Here is a 13,652-nt window from a genome sequence, read left to right as displayed (position 1 = left end):
ACCTCCTCTTTGGTCACACTGACCTGACCACGATTGCTTCACCTTTGAAGGCGTCACCTACAAACAAATCTGTGGTGCAGCTATCGGCGCCTGTGGCACCATTCTGTGCCAACCTATTCATTGGCCATCAAGAGGAATCCTTCCTAAACACCCAGAATCTTAACCCCTCACCTGTTTCAGATTCATTGAATCTTCGTGAACTGGAACAAGGCTGAGGACATCTTATCCATGTTTCTTCAGAACCCAACAAGCTACCTTCCTCAATGTTGACCTGCACCTCCAAGACTACCACATCAGTGCCTCCATCCATATCAAATCTACCAACCACCAAAAAATCTTCACTTTATGCTGCTACTCATTCATAACTGCCATTCCACACTTGTAAGTCCCTTCTATTCACCCTAGCCGCCATCGCATCTGTAGTGATGAGCAGTGCCTCTCTAAATGTGACCTTCGCAGACCTTGCGCAGAAACAGACTTCTTGTGCCTTGTCTTTTCAGTCACTTACCACCTCCCACATACCCACTGTCCAGTGACTCATAGCACCTGGAACAGAAGCAACTGAATCACAATGACACTTTAAGTCAGCCACCAATTTATGAGAAAATAATGTGCATGCAACTGTTTGATTATGCTACCAGTCACTTCTGTAAATAATCTTGATAGTGTCCACCTAGATAAAGGATCTTTGAATATTGATGTTGCATCACATCAGTGAAAGACCCATTTCGGTCTATATTTGGTTGCTTGTCACCAGTTCCTTAGAAAACCCTAGAGAAGCATTTCAGTTGTACAAAACTGGCAGGTACTGCCCTACCTTCTTAGTGCAATTATGACAACACGTCCATTTTTATCAAAGAATTTGTGCGCTGCTTGTTTTTGCTAACACACTTCGTTCTCTTCACTTTTGTCAGACCAGTGTTATTGGTAACAGTGCAGTCTAATAGATGTAGCCAAATTCTGTCTAGGTGTCTGATAGCTTAATTGGGCAGGTAGGTTAGAAAATTTAAAAAGGGAAATGGATAGGTTAATACCCCAAGCAGATTCAGAAGGATGTAGGTTGCAGTAGGTACTGGGAGATGATTAAGCTTGCACAGGATAGAGTAGCATAGAGAGCTGCATCAAACCAGTCTCAGGACTGAAGACCACAACAACTCTGTTAAACAGCTGGAGTCGTCTTTTAGACGTATGAGTTGTATTGTCCCCACCAAGTGCTAATTTTTCTAGAAATTTGAAGACTGCCAGTCCATTACTAAGGATTACATCTGTTCTACTGGAAGTCATTTTCTAATCCCAACATGTTGTTTTTGTCATTAATCATCGTTGCTTGGGGGTCTGAAAGAATTTTTGTGTAACTTGTTATTAGTCTGTAGATTGATTTGATGCAGCTCTCCACACTTGTCTATCATCTGAAAGCCTCATCATCTCTGCATAACTACTGCAACCTACATCCTTTTGAATCTGCTTAGCGTATTCATCTCTTGGTCTCCCTCTATGATTTTTACCCTCTACTCTTCCCTCCAGTACTAAATTGGTAATCCCTTGATGCCTCAGAACATGTCCTACCAATTGATCCGTTCTTCTAGTCAAGTTGTGCCTCTAGTCAAGTTGTGCCACAAATTCATCTTTCCCCAATTCTATTCAGTACCTCCTCATTAGTTAGTGATTTACACATCTAATCTTGAGCATTCTTCTGTAGCACCAGATTTCAAAAGCTTCTAGTCTCTTCTTGTCTAAACTGTTTATCATCTATGTTTCACTTTCATACTTGGCTACGCTCCGTACAAATACTTTCAGAAAAGACTTCCTAACGCTTAAATCAATACTCGGTGTGAACAAATTTCTCTTCTTCAGATACGCTTTCCTTACCACAGCCAGTCTACATTTTATATCCTCTCTACTTCGATCATCGTCGGTTATTTTGCTCCCCAAACAGCAAAACTCATTTGCTACTTTAAATGTGTCATTTCCTAATCTAATTTCCTCAGCATCACCTGATTTAATTTGACTACATTCCATTATTTTCGCTTTGCTTTTGTTGATGTACATCTTATATCCTCCTTTCAAGACACTGTCCATTCCGTTCAGCTGCTCTTCCCGGTCCTTAGCTGTCTCTGACAGAATTACAATGTCATTGGCGAACCTCAAAGTTTTTATTTCTTCTCCATGGATTTTAATTCCTACTCCAAATTTTTCTTTTATTTCCTTTACTGCTTGCTCAATATACAGATTGAATAACATCGGGGAGAGGCTACAACCCTGTCTCACTCCCTTCCCAACCACTGCTTCCCTTTCATGCCCCTCGACTTGTGTAACTGCCATCTGGTTTCTGTACAAATTGTACATATCCTTTTGCTCCCTGTATTTGACCCCTGCCACCATCATAATTTGAAAGAGAGTATTCCAATCAAGCAAAATATTTAAGACATTGAAACTTTCTCGCAGATCAAAGCTGTATCCTGGACTGACACTCGAACTCAGGTCCTTTGCCTTTCACGTATAAGAGCTACTCGAGACATTGTGTCCCGTTACAATTTTTATCACCCACACTTACTTCCATTACAAAATATTTCCTGATGGATTGGGATGTGTCCTATCAACTGATTCCTTCATTTAGTCAAGTTGTGCTATTAATTTTTCTCCCCAATTTAATTTACTATCTCCTCATTAGTTATTAAAGTTACACGTCTAATTTTCAACATTCAGCTACAGCATCACATTTCCAAAGCTTCTGTTCTCTTCTCAATAAACTACCTATTGTCCACATTTCACGTCTGTGCAAGGCTATGTTCCATACTGATACCTTCAGAACAGACTTCGATGTTAATGAATTCGTCTTTTTCAGAAATGTTTTTCTTGTTGTTATCAGTCTGCATTTTATTCATCAGTAGTTTGGTCCCCACCTGTTATTTTGTCACCCAAGAGCAAACATCACCTACTACTTTGTCACATTTCCTAATCTAATTTTATCAACATTGTTTGATTTGTGATTTGGGCACACTCCATTATCCTTTATTTTCTTTTGTTGATGTTCATCTTTCTTTCTTTTTTCAATACATGATCTGTTCCATTCCACTGCTCGTCCAGGCCCTTGGTTGTCTGACAGAATTGCAATGTCATCGCAAGTCTTGAAGTTTTTATTTCTGCCCCTTGAACTTTAATTCCATCTCCAAATCACTACTTCATAATTTCAAAATAGGTTTTCCAATCAACATTGTCAAAAGCGTCCTTTAATTTGACGAATTTCTTCAATTTTCTTCTGAGATGAGTCGCAGGGTTACTGTGGTCTCGTGTGTTTCTACATTTCTCAGGAACCTGAAGTGTTATTTTTCAATTCAGCTTGTGTTAGTCTTTCCATTCTTGTGGAAATAACGTGTGTCCACTTTTTGCCTGCGTGAGTTTTAAACTGATAGTTCAGTAATATTCACAGCTGTCGGAACCTGCCCTCTTGGAGATAGGAATTGTTACATTATTTTTGAAGTCTGAGGGTATGTGTATGATATACAAAGTGGAATGGTTTTTAGCCATAGCTGACCCTCCAAGGGATTCTGAGGGAATGTTGTCTACTCTAGAGGTCTTGTTTCGACTTAGGTCTTTTGGAGCAAGATCAAATATTTATTGCGGTATATCATCTCCTATATCAGCTTCATTTACTTCCTCTGACCTCTCTGTAATCTAGTCCTCATGTTGGGTTCCCTTATATAACCCTATTATATTTCCTTCCACTTTTGCCTTCTTTGGGTAGTATAAGCTTGTCCTCTGGGCTCTTGATTTTTGTACAGCTGCTTCTCTCTTCTCCATATGGGCCTTTAATTATGTTATAGGTGGCACCCACATTTCCATTACCTGTGTGCTTTTACAACCTTGCATTTGGCCTTCACCCATTTCTGAGTATTCCCTGTATTTCCTTTTGTGTACTTAATTTTCTCCTTTTTATGTTTTGTCCTTTCCTCATTTAGATTTAGCAGCTCATGAGTTATCCAAGGGTTTCTCATGGGTGTTGTCTTTTGCCTGTTTGATTCGCTGATGCGTTTACTGTTTCATCTCTAAAGCCCACCCATTTGTCTTCTGTTGTGTCCTTTACCCTCGTTTGAGGCAGTTGTTGCATGATACTCCCTTTGAAACTCTAAACAGTCTCTAGTTCTTTCAGTGTATCCAAATGTCATCTGCTTGAGCTCTTACTTTTTTGCAGTGTCTTCAGTTTCATGGAAATGTCTTACAGTTCAAAATCTGGTTTGTGTGTTCTGCCATTATAAAATAGATTTCAAAACCGTCCGGTGCCCCTAGTCTCTTCCGTATACACAGTGTTTTCATATGGTCCTTAAACCACGTGTTAGTGAATATTGTATTATACTTTGTGCAAAATTATACAGGCATCTCTTTCTTGCTGTCCTTTTTCCCCAGTTCATGTTTTCCTACTGTTTTTTCCTGCCTTCTGTTTCCTACTATCGAATTCCAGACACCCATCACAATAAAAGTTTTGTCTTGCTTATCTATATGAATAATATTTCTCTCATCATACTCCCTTTCAATCTCTTCATTTGCAGAGCTAGTAGGCATGTAGACTTACACTTATGTGGGGGTCGTTGACTTTGTATTTATCTTGCATACTAAATGGATTCACTATTCTGTTCATAATAGCTTACCCACATTGCTATTGTCTTATTCATTGTTAAGCCTACATAGTTCTCTAATTCCCACTATATCTAAATTCAACTTATCCATTTCTCTTTCTAAGTTCTCTAACCTACCTAACTGATTATGGGATCTAATATTTTGCATTCCGACACAGAAATTGCCAAGTTTATTTCTCCTGATTACGATGCCCAGCTGAGTAGCCCCCATTTGGAGATCTGATTGGAGCTCAATTCTACTTCCAGAATATTTCATACAGGTTGATGCCATCATCATTAAGCTGTACAGTAGAGCTGCATGTCCCCCCAGGATATATAATGCTTGTAGTTACCTCTTGCTTCACACATAGTACCAACATAGCAAGGCCATGTTGGCTGGTGTTAAAAGGCTAAGTCAATCATTCAGATTGTAAACCCCAACTAGTGCTGAAAAGGCTGTCAGCTCTCTTCAGGAATCACAAGTTTGTCTCCCCTTCTCCACAGATACCCCTCCATTGTGGTTGCACTTACTGTAGGGTTATCAGCATCTGTATCATAACAGGCATGCGAGGACTTTCCCACTCTCGTCTACCACCACCTCACCAAAGTCTGTGGTTCATGCAGGAGGTGTAACTACTGTGTATAGCAAAGGAGTCTGAGCTGCTTTATTAAAATGATTGTTTTTCTTGTTCAAGTTTTTTGTGAATGGGTGGTCATTTCTTCCATAGATACTGCACATTTATTTTTTGATTGATTCAAAGCAGCAGCTCAGCAGAATGTTAAGTAGGTTTTTATTATTTTTTGATTGAAATTTAACGGTCTTCGACTAGATGACTGCAACTCCTTGCTCAAATATTCATATTTAATGTCAATTGAATTAAGTATTAATTTCTGGAAGTAATAACTGGAATTACCTTTTCAGTATTGGGGGGGGGGGGGGGGGGGAGGTCTTTATTTCTGTTGCCACATGTATCTACTGAATTATGGAACATTTGATGGATCAACACTGTTCTTTAATGATAAATTGTGTGAGCATAAATTTATTGTTATGGAAAAGGGAGGATTAGAACAAAATATGTCTTAGGAAAATACTAACAATAAACATAAAGTTTTCATTATTTATTGTTGTGCATCCTTGAGTGCAGTCATGGGAAGGATGGATTTGCACACTGTAACATAAAAGCTGGGTGAAAGGATAACAGTATGAAAAACGTGGAATGAAACTTTTTGTATTATGTAAGGAGACAAATTAGTTTAGTTCATATAATTATAGATCTTGCAAAACTTTCATCACAATGTCTCACTGAGGAACTGTTGATCCAGTTCCAGTGTTTATTCCAGTTCTACCAGGCAGGCAGTTCGCCCGCGTGCTAAGTCCCCAGAACCACCAGAAGCAGCTCCAGTTATCAGTTCTAAATCTAGGTAGGTTATGTACATATTTGCTGAGAGTAGTAATTTATTTAGAGTAATAATTTATATAGAAGATTCTTTTGTTTCCAGGTATTATGATGACAGGTACCGTGAGAGGGATCGTGAGAGGGAACGTGAACGTGAAGGGACTAGGCGTGAACCTGAGCGTGAACGGGAAAGAGACCGTGAAAGAGAAAGAAGAGAAGAAAGAGAATCTTCCCACCGTAGTACTCGCCATTAAATGGGTTATCTTTCTTTTACAGGGTAGTTACCATACCCCGTTTTTGCATCTCTAATCATAATGTATGGATTTTTTTTTAGTGGTGAAATACATTTCATTTCAGGAGAATTTGCATTAAGCAGAAGTTAAAGTAGATTATTAGAGTAAAATTAAATTCCAATTCTCGTTTGTAGGCTACGTTTTTCTTTCCATACGAAACATTTTACGCAGAAAGATTGCTTTTAAAATGGGGATCAAGATATGCATAGCTATCTTAATTCATCTCATTACTTCTACTGAATTCATGCATCAGTGGCAGTCTTTAGTTAATTAGTGTATTTAGTAGAATTGGTTTGACATACAGCCTTCAGTCAAGTAGATGTGAATGGACAAATTTGTTTTAATTGTAAATTAAGTACATAGAAGACTCAGTTCATCACTGGAGATAAGCTGCAGCAAGAGGACTGAAGACACCTGTGGCAGAAACAAAAAGAAGATTGTATTCAGTATCAACAACAGAAGAAGATTGTAGTTTTAAGCTTTTGAATAAATGGCACTTCTGAATTGTGAATTATAATATCATTTTCCCTTGTATCCATTGTCCCAAATGTTCCATACTCCTATTTATTATAAGTGTAAAATGCATCAATTGTGTGATAGAAGTTTGTTGGTATTGGAGTAACCAAAGAGTACTCTCATTTTTGCTTAGAGTTGATATTGGAAGAGGCAAACAATATTTGTGCTACTATCTTTTTATTTATAATGAGCTTCATTCATAAGAATCACTCTTTGCACTAATTATTAATTCATTTGCATCATGCTAAATAGATGAGGGGCTAAAATGTGTGTGTTGGTGCAGAGACTGTATGATTTGTCTTGTGTTCTGGGATATCCACTTCTTACCTAGCAGTTATTGTGCTGATTGTCAATTTTTTGCCGTTTTAATTTGAGAAATCATTATATATATATTTTCATTATACATACAAGATAGTAAAACAGAGAATGTTATAAAAAATAGAAAGCGAATTAGCTGTAATGCATCCCCATTCCATTAGTCAGATTGTAGAGTGAGTGAGTGTGTGTGTGTGTGTGTGTGTGTGTGTGTGTGTGTGTGTGAGAGAGAGAGAGAGAGAGAGAGAGAGAGAGAGAGAGAGAGAGAGATGTGCTTATCGTATATCCCAAGAAAAGAACACTGTCATAATTTTATCAGCGTGTTTTTGTTGGCTCGTGCTGTATTTTAATAATAATTATTGTGTGGGAATTTTGTTTTCAATCAAGAAAATCACAATAGAGTACTAGAAGGAACACTGTGTTGGAGTTTTGATCACTGATTGCCAAATTTGTAGTTCCATGTTAATTGATTTATTGTAAATAGCACTAGCACATTATGTGACCTGCATGTACCATGAGATTCTTATTTTTGAATATTATTATTTTTTTTTCATCATTTGATCTTAATTACAATAGAGGGGAAAAATATTAAAGAACTTGAAAAGTTCTCAGGACAAAGTAATACATAATTGACATGGAACATATCCCTTCCATTAATGGGAAAATTTATTGAATTATTACAAGGAGGAGATTTGTACACGAAAACTGTGAAATAGCAGAGCATGTATGTATTAGTAGTAAGCATTTATCTGGTTGTTAATTTATGTAATTGTTGAGAATTATGACAAGTCGAAACTATATTCTGGTCTGGATACCCAATACATTTGTTGTGGGCAGTGTGCTACCACACAATCCAAAATTACCTCAAGGACAAACTGAAAGTAAAAGTTGCTAACGATACGGGAGGAGAATTCTCAGTGTTAAGAGACTCCTGGAGATTGTTGTTTTGGTAGTATTGAATGATTTAACCTTAAATAAAAATGTTAAGTAAACATATTAATTAGGATAGAGTGCTACTCTGTTCATAGGCAGCTTGATCAACAGTCAGCAACATTTAAAAGTCGTTTTTTTAGCTATTAGAGAAAGCCCTCATGAAATGAAGAAAGAGCGCGCGCGCGCGCACACACACACACACACACACACACACACACACACCTATCATCTCTGGGTCCTGTGGCTGTGCAGTGGGAAGCACTCTGTCCTAATTAATATTATTATTCCATCCTGGATTTTACCATTTTTTATTTTTAAAGAGATTTTTTCTGAAAGACTTTTCTCAGTGTAGCCCAGCAAGAGGTAGAACTGTATGAAATAACCAATAGGTTATACATTTGATTAAAAAATAAATTAAGTTGTTCATAAAACTGTAAGGGTCATAGAGAAACAGCTGTGGAATTTTAGGAGTGTGGCACATGATGAACTCAGTTCAGTTGTTACGTGGTGAGCAAATACTGTGTCAGACCTGGTAGTGTGTGTCAGTGAGTTTGCCGGGGAAAAAAGTACAGAGCACTTTGATGGCTCTTGCATTACCTGTTAATCACACATTGAAATATATTTTTACAAAGTACAGTTGTAACACAACAAACAACTAATGCTGTTATGGCAATGTTTAATTTATTACACTAGTGGATACAAGTCAATTGGATGGAATACATAAACGTTTGATAATTAAATCTGTCAAAATAGCTGTAATGCTTTCGGGACGGTTGATGTAGTTACTCTCTTTTTAAATGAAATGCAGTTTTGAGTCTCGAATAGGAAACAGTAAGAACACAAAAATTCTTAGTTGGATCTAAAATGTAAGACAATTTAAGACATTGTTTTCTCTTATACATAACTCGTTCAAAAATGGATTGTGGATGTCATTGTGAACTTAACAAAATGATTTTAAAATAACTCTCTTGTATGTAGTGTATGTAGTGCAAAGCTGCCTGAAATCAGGAGTTATCAAAATAGAAGACTGTGCATTTGCAATGCAAGAGTTAAATGTGAAATTTGTAGAGATTTATGTGAACCTAGGTCCTACCTTGCGCGATATGTGAAAACACGTGGTTTCCAGGGAAAAGATGACAGAGCACTTTAGATTTCCTGTATTGCTAGATAAATGCACGAAAAGATATACCGTTGGTATATTTTTGGTTTATGGTAACCAGAATTCTCTCTCTCTCTCCCCCATGCTGATGTCATTCAGCTAACAGCCTCACTTACTGACATAATCTTTTTTATTAGTTCTAATTTTATATTTGTTACACATTATTATGGTAGAGAAGGTGAGGTGGTTTTCTAATAAGGCATAATACTATTGTATGAGCTCATTGTGTGTACATGAACTGTAGTTGGATGGTTAAGAATGGCCAAATGTGCCATATTGATTATAAAGGAAAAACAAAGACCATTGTGACACAATAAGAGGTGAGAAGATACTGTAGATAGAAGTAGTAAATCAGGTTCTGGAGTAATGACACACACAAGAGAGATTGAGAAACAAGGGTAGTCAGAAATACCTCACAGAATATACAGAAATGCAGTCTTACAGTAAAAAAGGAACACTGTTGGAAGAAACATTTACGTGTAAGGGGTTTGGCTGTAATGTACTACACTGCTGAGAAATCCACGGTAGAAATAGTTTAGTGTTATTTGTATTTGTTGGGAAGCAATGAACTGGTTAACTTTGGAAATTAATGTGGCATTACTACATTTGTGACAATCGGTCTTTGATTGTGATGCCATATTGTGAATCAGGATCTGCTTGTAGCATAAAACCAGTTGTCCTCTTGAAAAATAGAGTACTGATTAGGTCTAGTTAGTGAAGCTTTTTGGATGCTAGATGAACACAATGAGAAAGTTACTTACAATGCAAATGTCAGAAATGTTAAGTGGGCATTACAGTATAATCCTGGGAATATGTGGTTTCTGCCATTCTTAGTAATAAACTTAACTTTCCCACCAAGTTAACACCATTTACATATTTTAATAAAACTCCAGGAATATATTGAGTAACAGACATCAGTTTTCATTGTACAAGTAACAGACGTAACTTTTCACCGCACAACAGCCCTTGTGTAGAAACTACTGACTGGAACACTAGTCATTATATTAACATATTTCTTCTGTGAAAGTTAATACATTGTAAGCTATTCTGTAGCAACAGAATTATTTGGCTTTGCAAAAATATTATGGGGAAAAAATCCAGTTTTGCAAATTGTATTTGAAGTGAGGGAGCTGTTCGCACAACTATGAGAACTTTATGCTAGTTTCTTAATTTTGTTTTGTTCAAAACAGTTTAGTGATGATTTGTTACAAATTTATCCAGTGGCTTGCAACCTGTTGGAAGAGATTAGCAACTGTTTGGGAATAGCATAATTCAAGATAACGTTTGCAGAAGTTTTCAAGCATAGATTTCATAAATTTTCTGTTTCAGTTCCTTCGTCTCTGTTTTATCTATGGCAGTGTGTGATTCCTTTTGTGTGCATCTTATCAGTGTTCATATATTTAGATGTTGCAAGAACACAGTCAAATTTCTTATTGCCATTTGTTCATTGCCAGAGGAGTGTGAATTAAAGAGTTACACACTATGGTAGAATTTCTTCTTATTTGACATTGTTGAAGTTACTGTGAAAAGTAGTGGTAGTTCAGTTTTCAGATGTCTTCGAATAAAATTGTCCGTTACTTGTTTTGTATTGTTGTATGGAGTGCCCCCCCCCCCCCCCCCCCCCACACACACACACACACACACACACACACACACACACACACACACACACACACACACACACACTACTGAGAATTCCTACTCATTCCTACTCATAAATTCACACTGTAGTTACAGTGGTGGCATGTTTTCTCATCGTTTCTATATTAACGTACTTCAGGCATGAGGTGTAGACCATTTAAAAAAATGAAAGAAGTTCAGTCGTGCTATTGTAAGAGTCACTAGTGATTCAGGACAAGGATCAAGTAACTGTAGTTCACCATCAAGAATACGTCCTGAGATAGCAGACCCTTGTAACGATACTACAGTGAAAATGTAAATAGTATTTGCTTTCCCTCATAACATTTTGATAAACTGAGCTTAGTTTACACCCTTGCAGCACTATTGCTCAATGTTGTGGTGAGAGACTGCGTAGGATACATTGCATTAACTTCCAGCTCATCTACCACCACCTCTTCTCTTCTTATTCATTTCACTTCCACTTGCCAAACTCTGAGAAACTGGCTTGTGTGAGGATATGTAGTTGCTTTAGACCAGCTGCTGATCTTTTCCTTTGTGCTAAGAGAGGAAGACAAAGCATTTTAATTATCACCTTTAACCATCACCTTATTAAATACAGTTACATAATTAATGTTTTGTTTGTTTGCAGGTACACATCTGCAGATATAGTATACATTAAAATCCCTACACTGAAGAGCAGTAGAGTGCCACTAAGGCTCCATGACAGAATGTTGCCATGGAATATTGTGCAGTAATTTGTTTTTGGCAACGGGGGAAATGTTGCAGCTGTGTAAGACCTATCCATATGGCTGTTGAAGTTATCTCGGTTGACAGACATGGCTGCAATATTTCTGCTGCTGCCTATAACAGATTAATGTACAGCACTCCACGGTATCAGTGGGCAGCATAATTTTGTTTTAGCTCTTCTAGTGGTGTGCAATAATACTGTAGCACGGGGATTTTTGTGTGTCCCAGGACAGCAGGTGTGCACCAGCATACAAATAATAAAGTTGTGTAACTTTTTTATAATTTACCATTAATCCATTCATCTAAGTTTTGCAAATTTGGTAATTCACTCGGTTTCAACATATTTCATACTGCTTAGAAAGTAGGCTACTGGTTTTCAGCGTAGTCTTCTCATCTCATTAAGTATTAAAGAGCATATAAACTTTAGTTATGTCAGTGCAATTGTGCCGCATTGTTAGGTTCTGCATATATTGTGTATATGTCCCTTGAAGACCTTAATTAGCGATTCAGTAGAATTAATCATAGATGTATTATCAATCGTATGTTTGGTTGCTGGAATGTTTTGGAAGGAATCTTCCTTTAAAGTAATGAAAAGTGAGCTTGCGAGGTTGCATGACTGTAATAGTGTTAACCACTTAAAAGTGGGGGACGGTAATGAAACTTATCCTAAACAAAAACTACTGTTAAGATATTGTTACAGATCAGGTATGTATGGATCTATAAGAGTTACTTAATTTACGCAAAAGTGAAATGAAACGTTTTGTAAAGTTGATTTACATGTTTCAAAGCAATGAACGTTTTTTAATAAGTATATAAGTGCAGCACCAGACTTTTTACATAGTTACACAGATGAAATTCACATCAAAAATTCTTACATTTATATGCACAAATATAATTATGTAATACTGTTAGTTGGCACTCAAGTGCTTTTCTGATTGTTAATTGGTGGATGAATAATTTTATGCATTAGTTACGACATTATATTAGTAGCAGATTATTTATTAGCACCACACAAGAACACATTTTAAGCATTTCATACATCTCTCCATAATCATGATTGTGATTTTGAATATTTTTTTTAATTGTACTTAAATTTATACAGTATACTAAATACACATGTTAATTTTTTCAATTTTGAAGCTGTATGTCTAGGTGCATTATCAAATCGTATGACACATGATGAGTCTTTTGTAATTCTGCACTCTTTGTAAATATTTGTGGAATATAATGAAAGCTATTGTGACAAATTTGTAATAAGTACTTTTCGATCATGATAGATCTCTGTTTTTTTCTATTTGTTTTGAGTTATCCTATCTGAAAGGAATAGTAAATCTTTGAGGACCACACTAGTCAGTACGGATGTATGTCACTAAATCTCCAGAAGGTGGACAAAATATCTTCAATGTGTGAGTTAGTTATTGAGCAAATTGCTGCTTTACTGGTTCTCAGCATGACAGTGAAGCTATTGTCATCAGATGCCATTAGTGGTTGTTTCACTGTACAAAATCTTTCAGATGCTAGTCCAAGAGTATGTTTTGCTCCTGACATGTATGGAGTATTAACTGGTGTTATGAAGTTCTCTCTGTCTGCTGTGTGCTAACTTTTTGTAAAGTAGTTTGTTTTTCAAGCATAGGCAAAATTTACTTCATGCTGATTTTTCATTGCAAGGTGTGCTCACAGTTACATTTTGTTCTGTTGACTTCTTTATTTTGTTTCCCGATGTCTCCTTCAGTTGTTTTCAGAGACAGAGTTCACATACTGCCTCTGTGAATCATTAGAAAAATGCTTTGTCTTCGTATATTTATTTCAAAAAAATGTCACAAGTTCACTTCTGTAAGATAAACATAAATACTGCTCTCTCTCTCTCTCTCTCTCTCTCTCTCTCTCTCTCTCTCTCTCTCTCTCTCTCTCCCCCTCCCCCTCCCCCCCCTACCCTACCCCTACCCCCTTTCCCCTCCTCTCGCCCTCCCCACCCAATCCCTATCCCTATCCCTAACCCTACACCCACCCGCTCTCCCCATTGGACGTAAAGTGCTAAACATGTGGAACTTTTATCTGT

General features: G+C 37.1%; 1 protein-coding gene across 10 annotated transcripts in view; it reads left to right on the top strand.

Annotated features, from left to right (window-relative positions):
* The window catches only part of LOC126412772 (cleavage and polyadenylation specificity factor subunit 6), a 180,926-nt gene extending 174,112 nt beyond the window's left edge, over window positions 1-6,814 (top strand). For 7 of the 10 annotated variants that reach the window (XM_050082534.1, XM_050082531.1, XM_050082529.1 and 4 more), the window contains 2 exons: window positions 5,937-6,035; window positions 6,114-6,814. In XM_050082534.1, the coding sequence (XP_049938491.1) occupies window positions 5,937-6,035; window positions 6,114-6,264 (250 nt within the window). In that variant the 3' untranslated portion in view covers window positions 6,265-6,814. The remainder of the gene's footprint in view (window positions 1-5,936; window positions 6,036-6,113) is intronic. The other 3 variants (XM_050082535.1, XM_050082537.1, XM_050082532.1) reach the window with 1 other exon arrangement.
* Window positions 6,815-13,652: the final 6,838 nt, after the last annotated feature.

Source organism: Schistocerca serialis, chromosome 7 (assembly GCF_023864345.2).
Source record: "Schistocerca serialis cubense isolate TAMUIC-IGC-003099 chromosome 7, iqSchSeri2.2, whole genome shotgun sequence".
Taxonomy (NCBI): domain Eukaryota; kingdom Metazoa; phylum Arthropoda; class Insecta; order Orthoptera; family Acrididae; genus Schistocerca; species Schistocerca serialis.
This window is presented reverse-complemented; position numbering and strand designations above follow the sequence as displayed.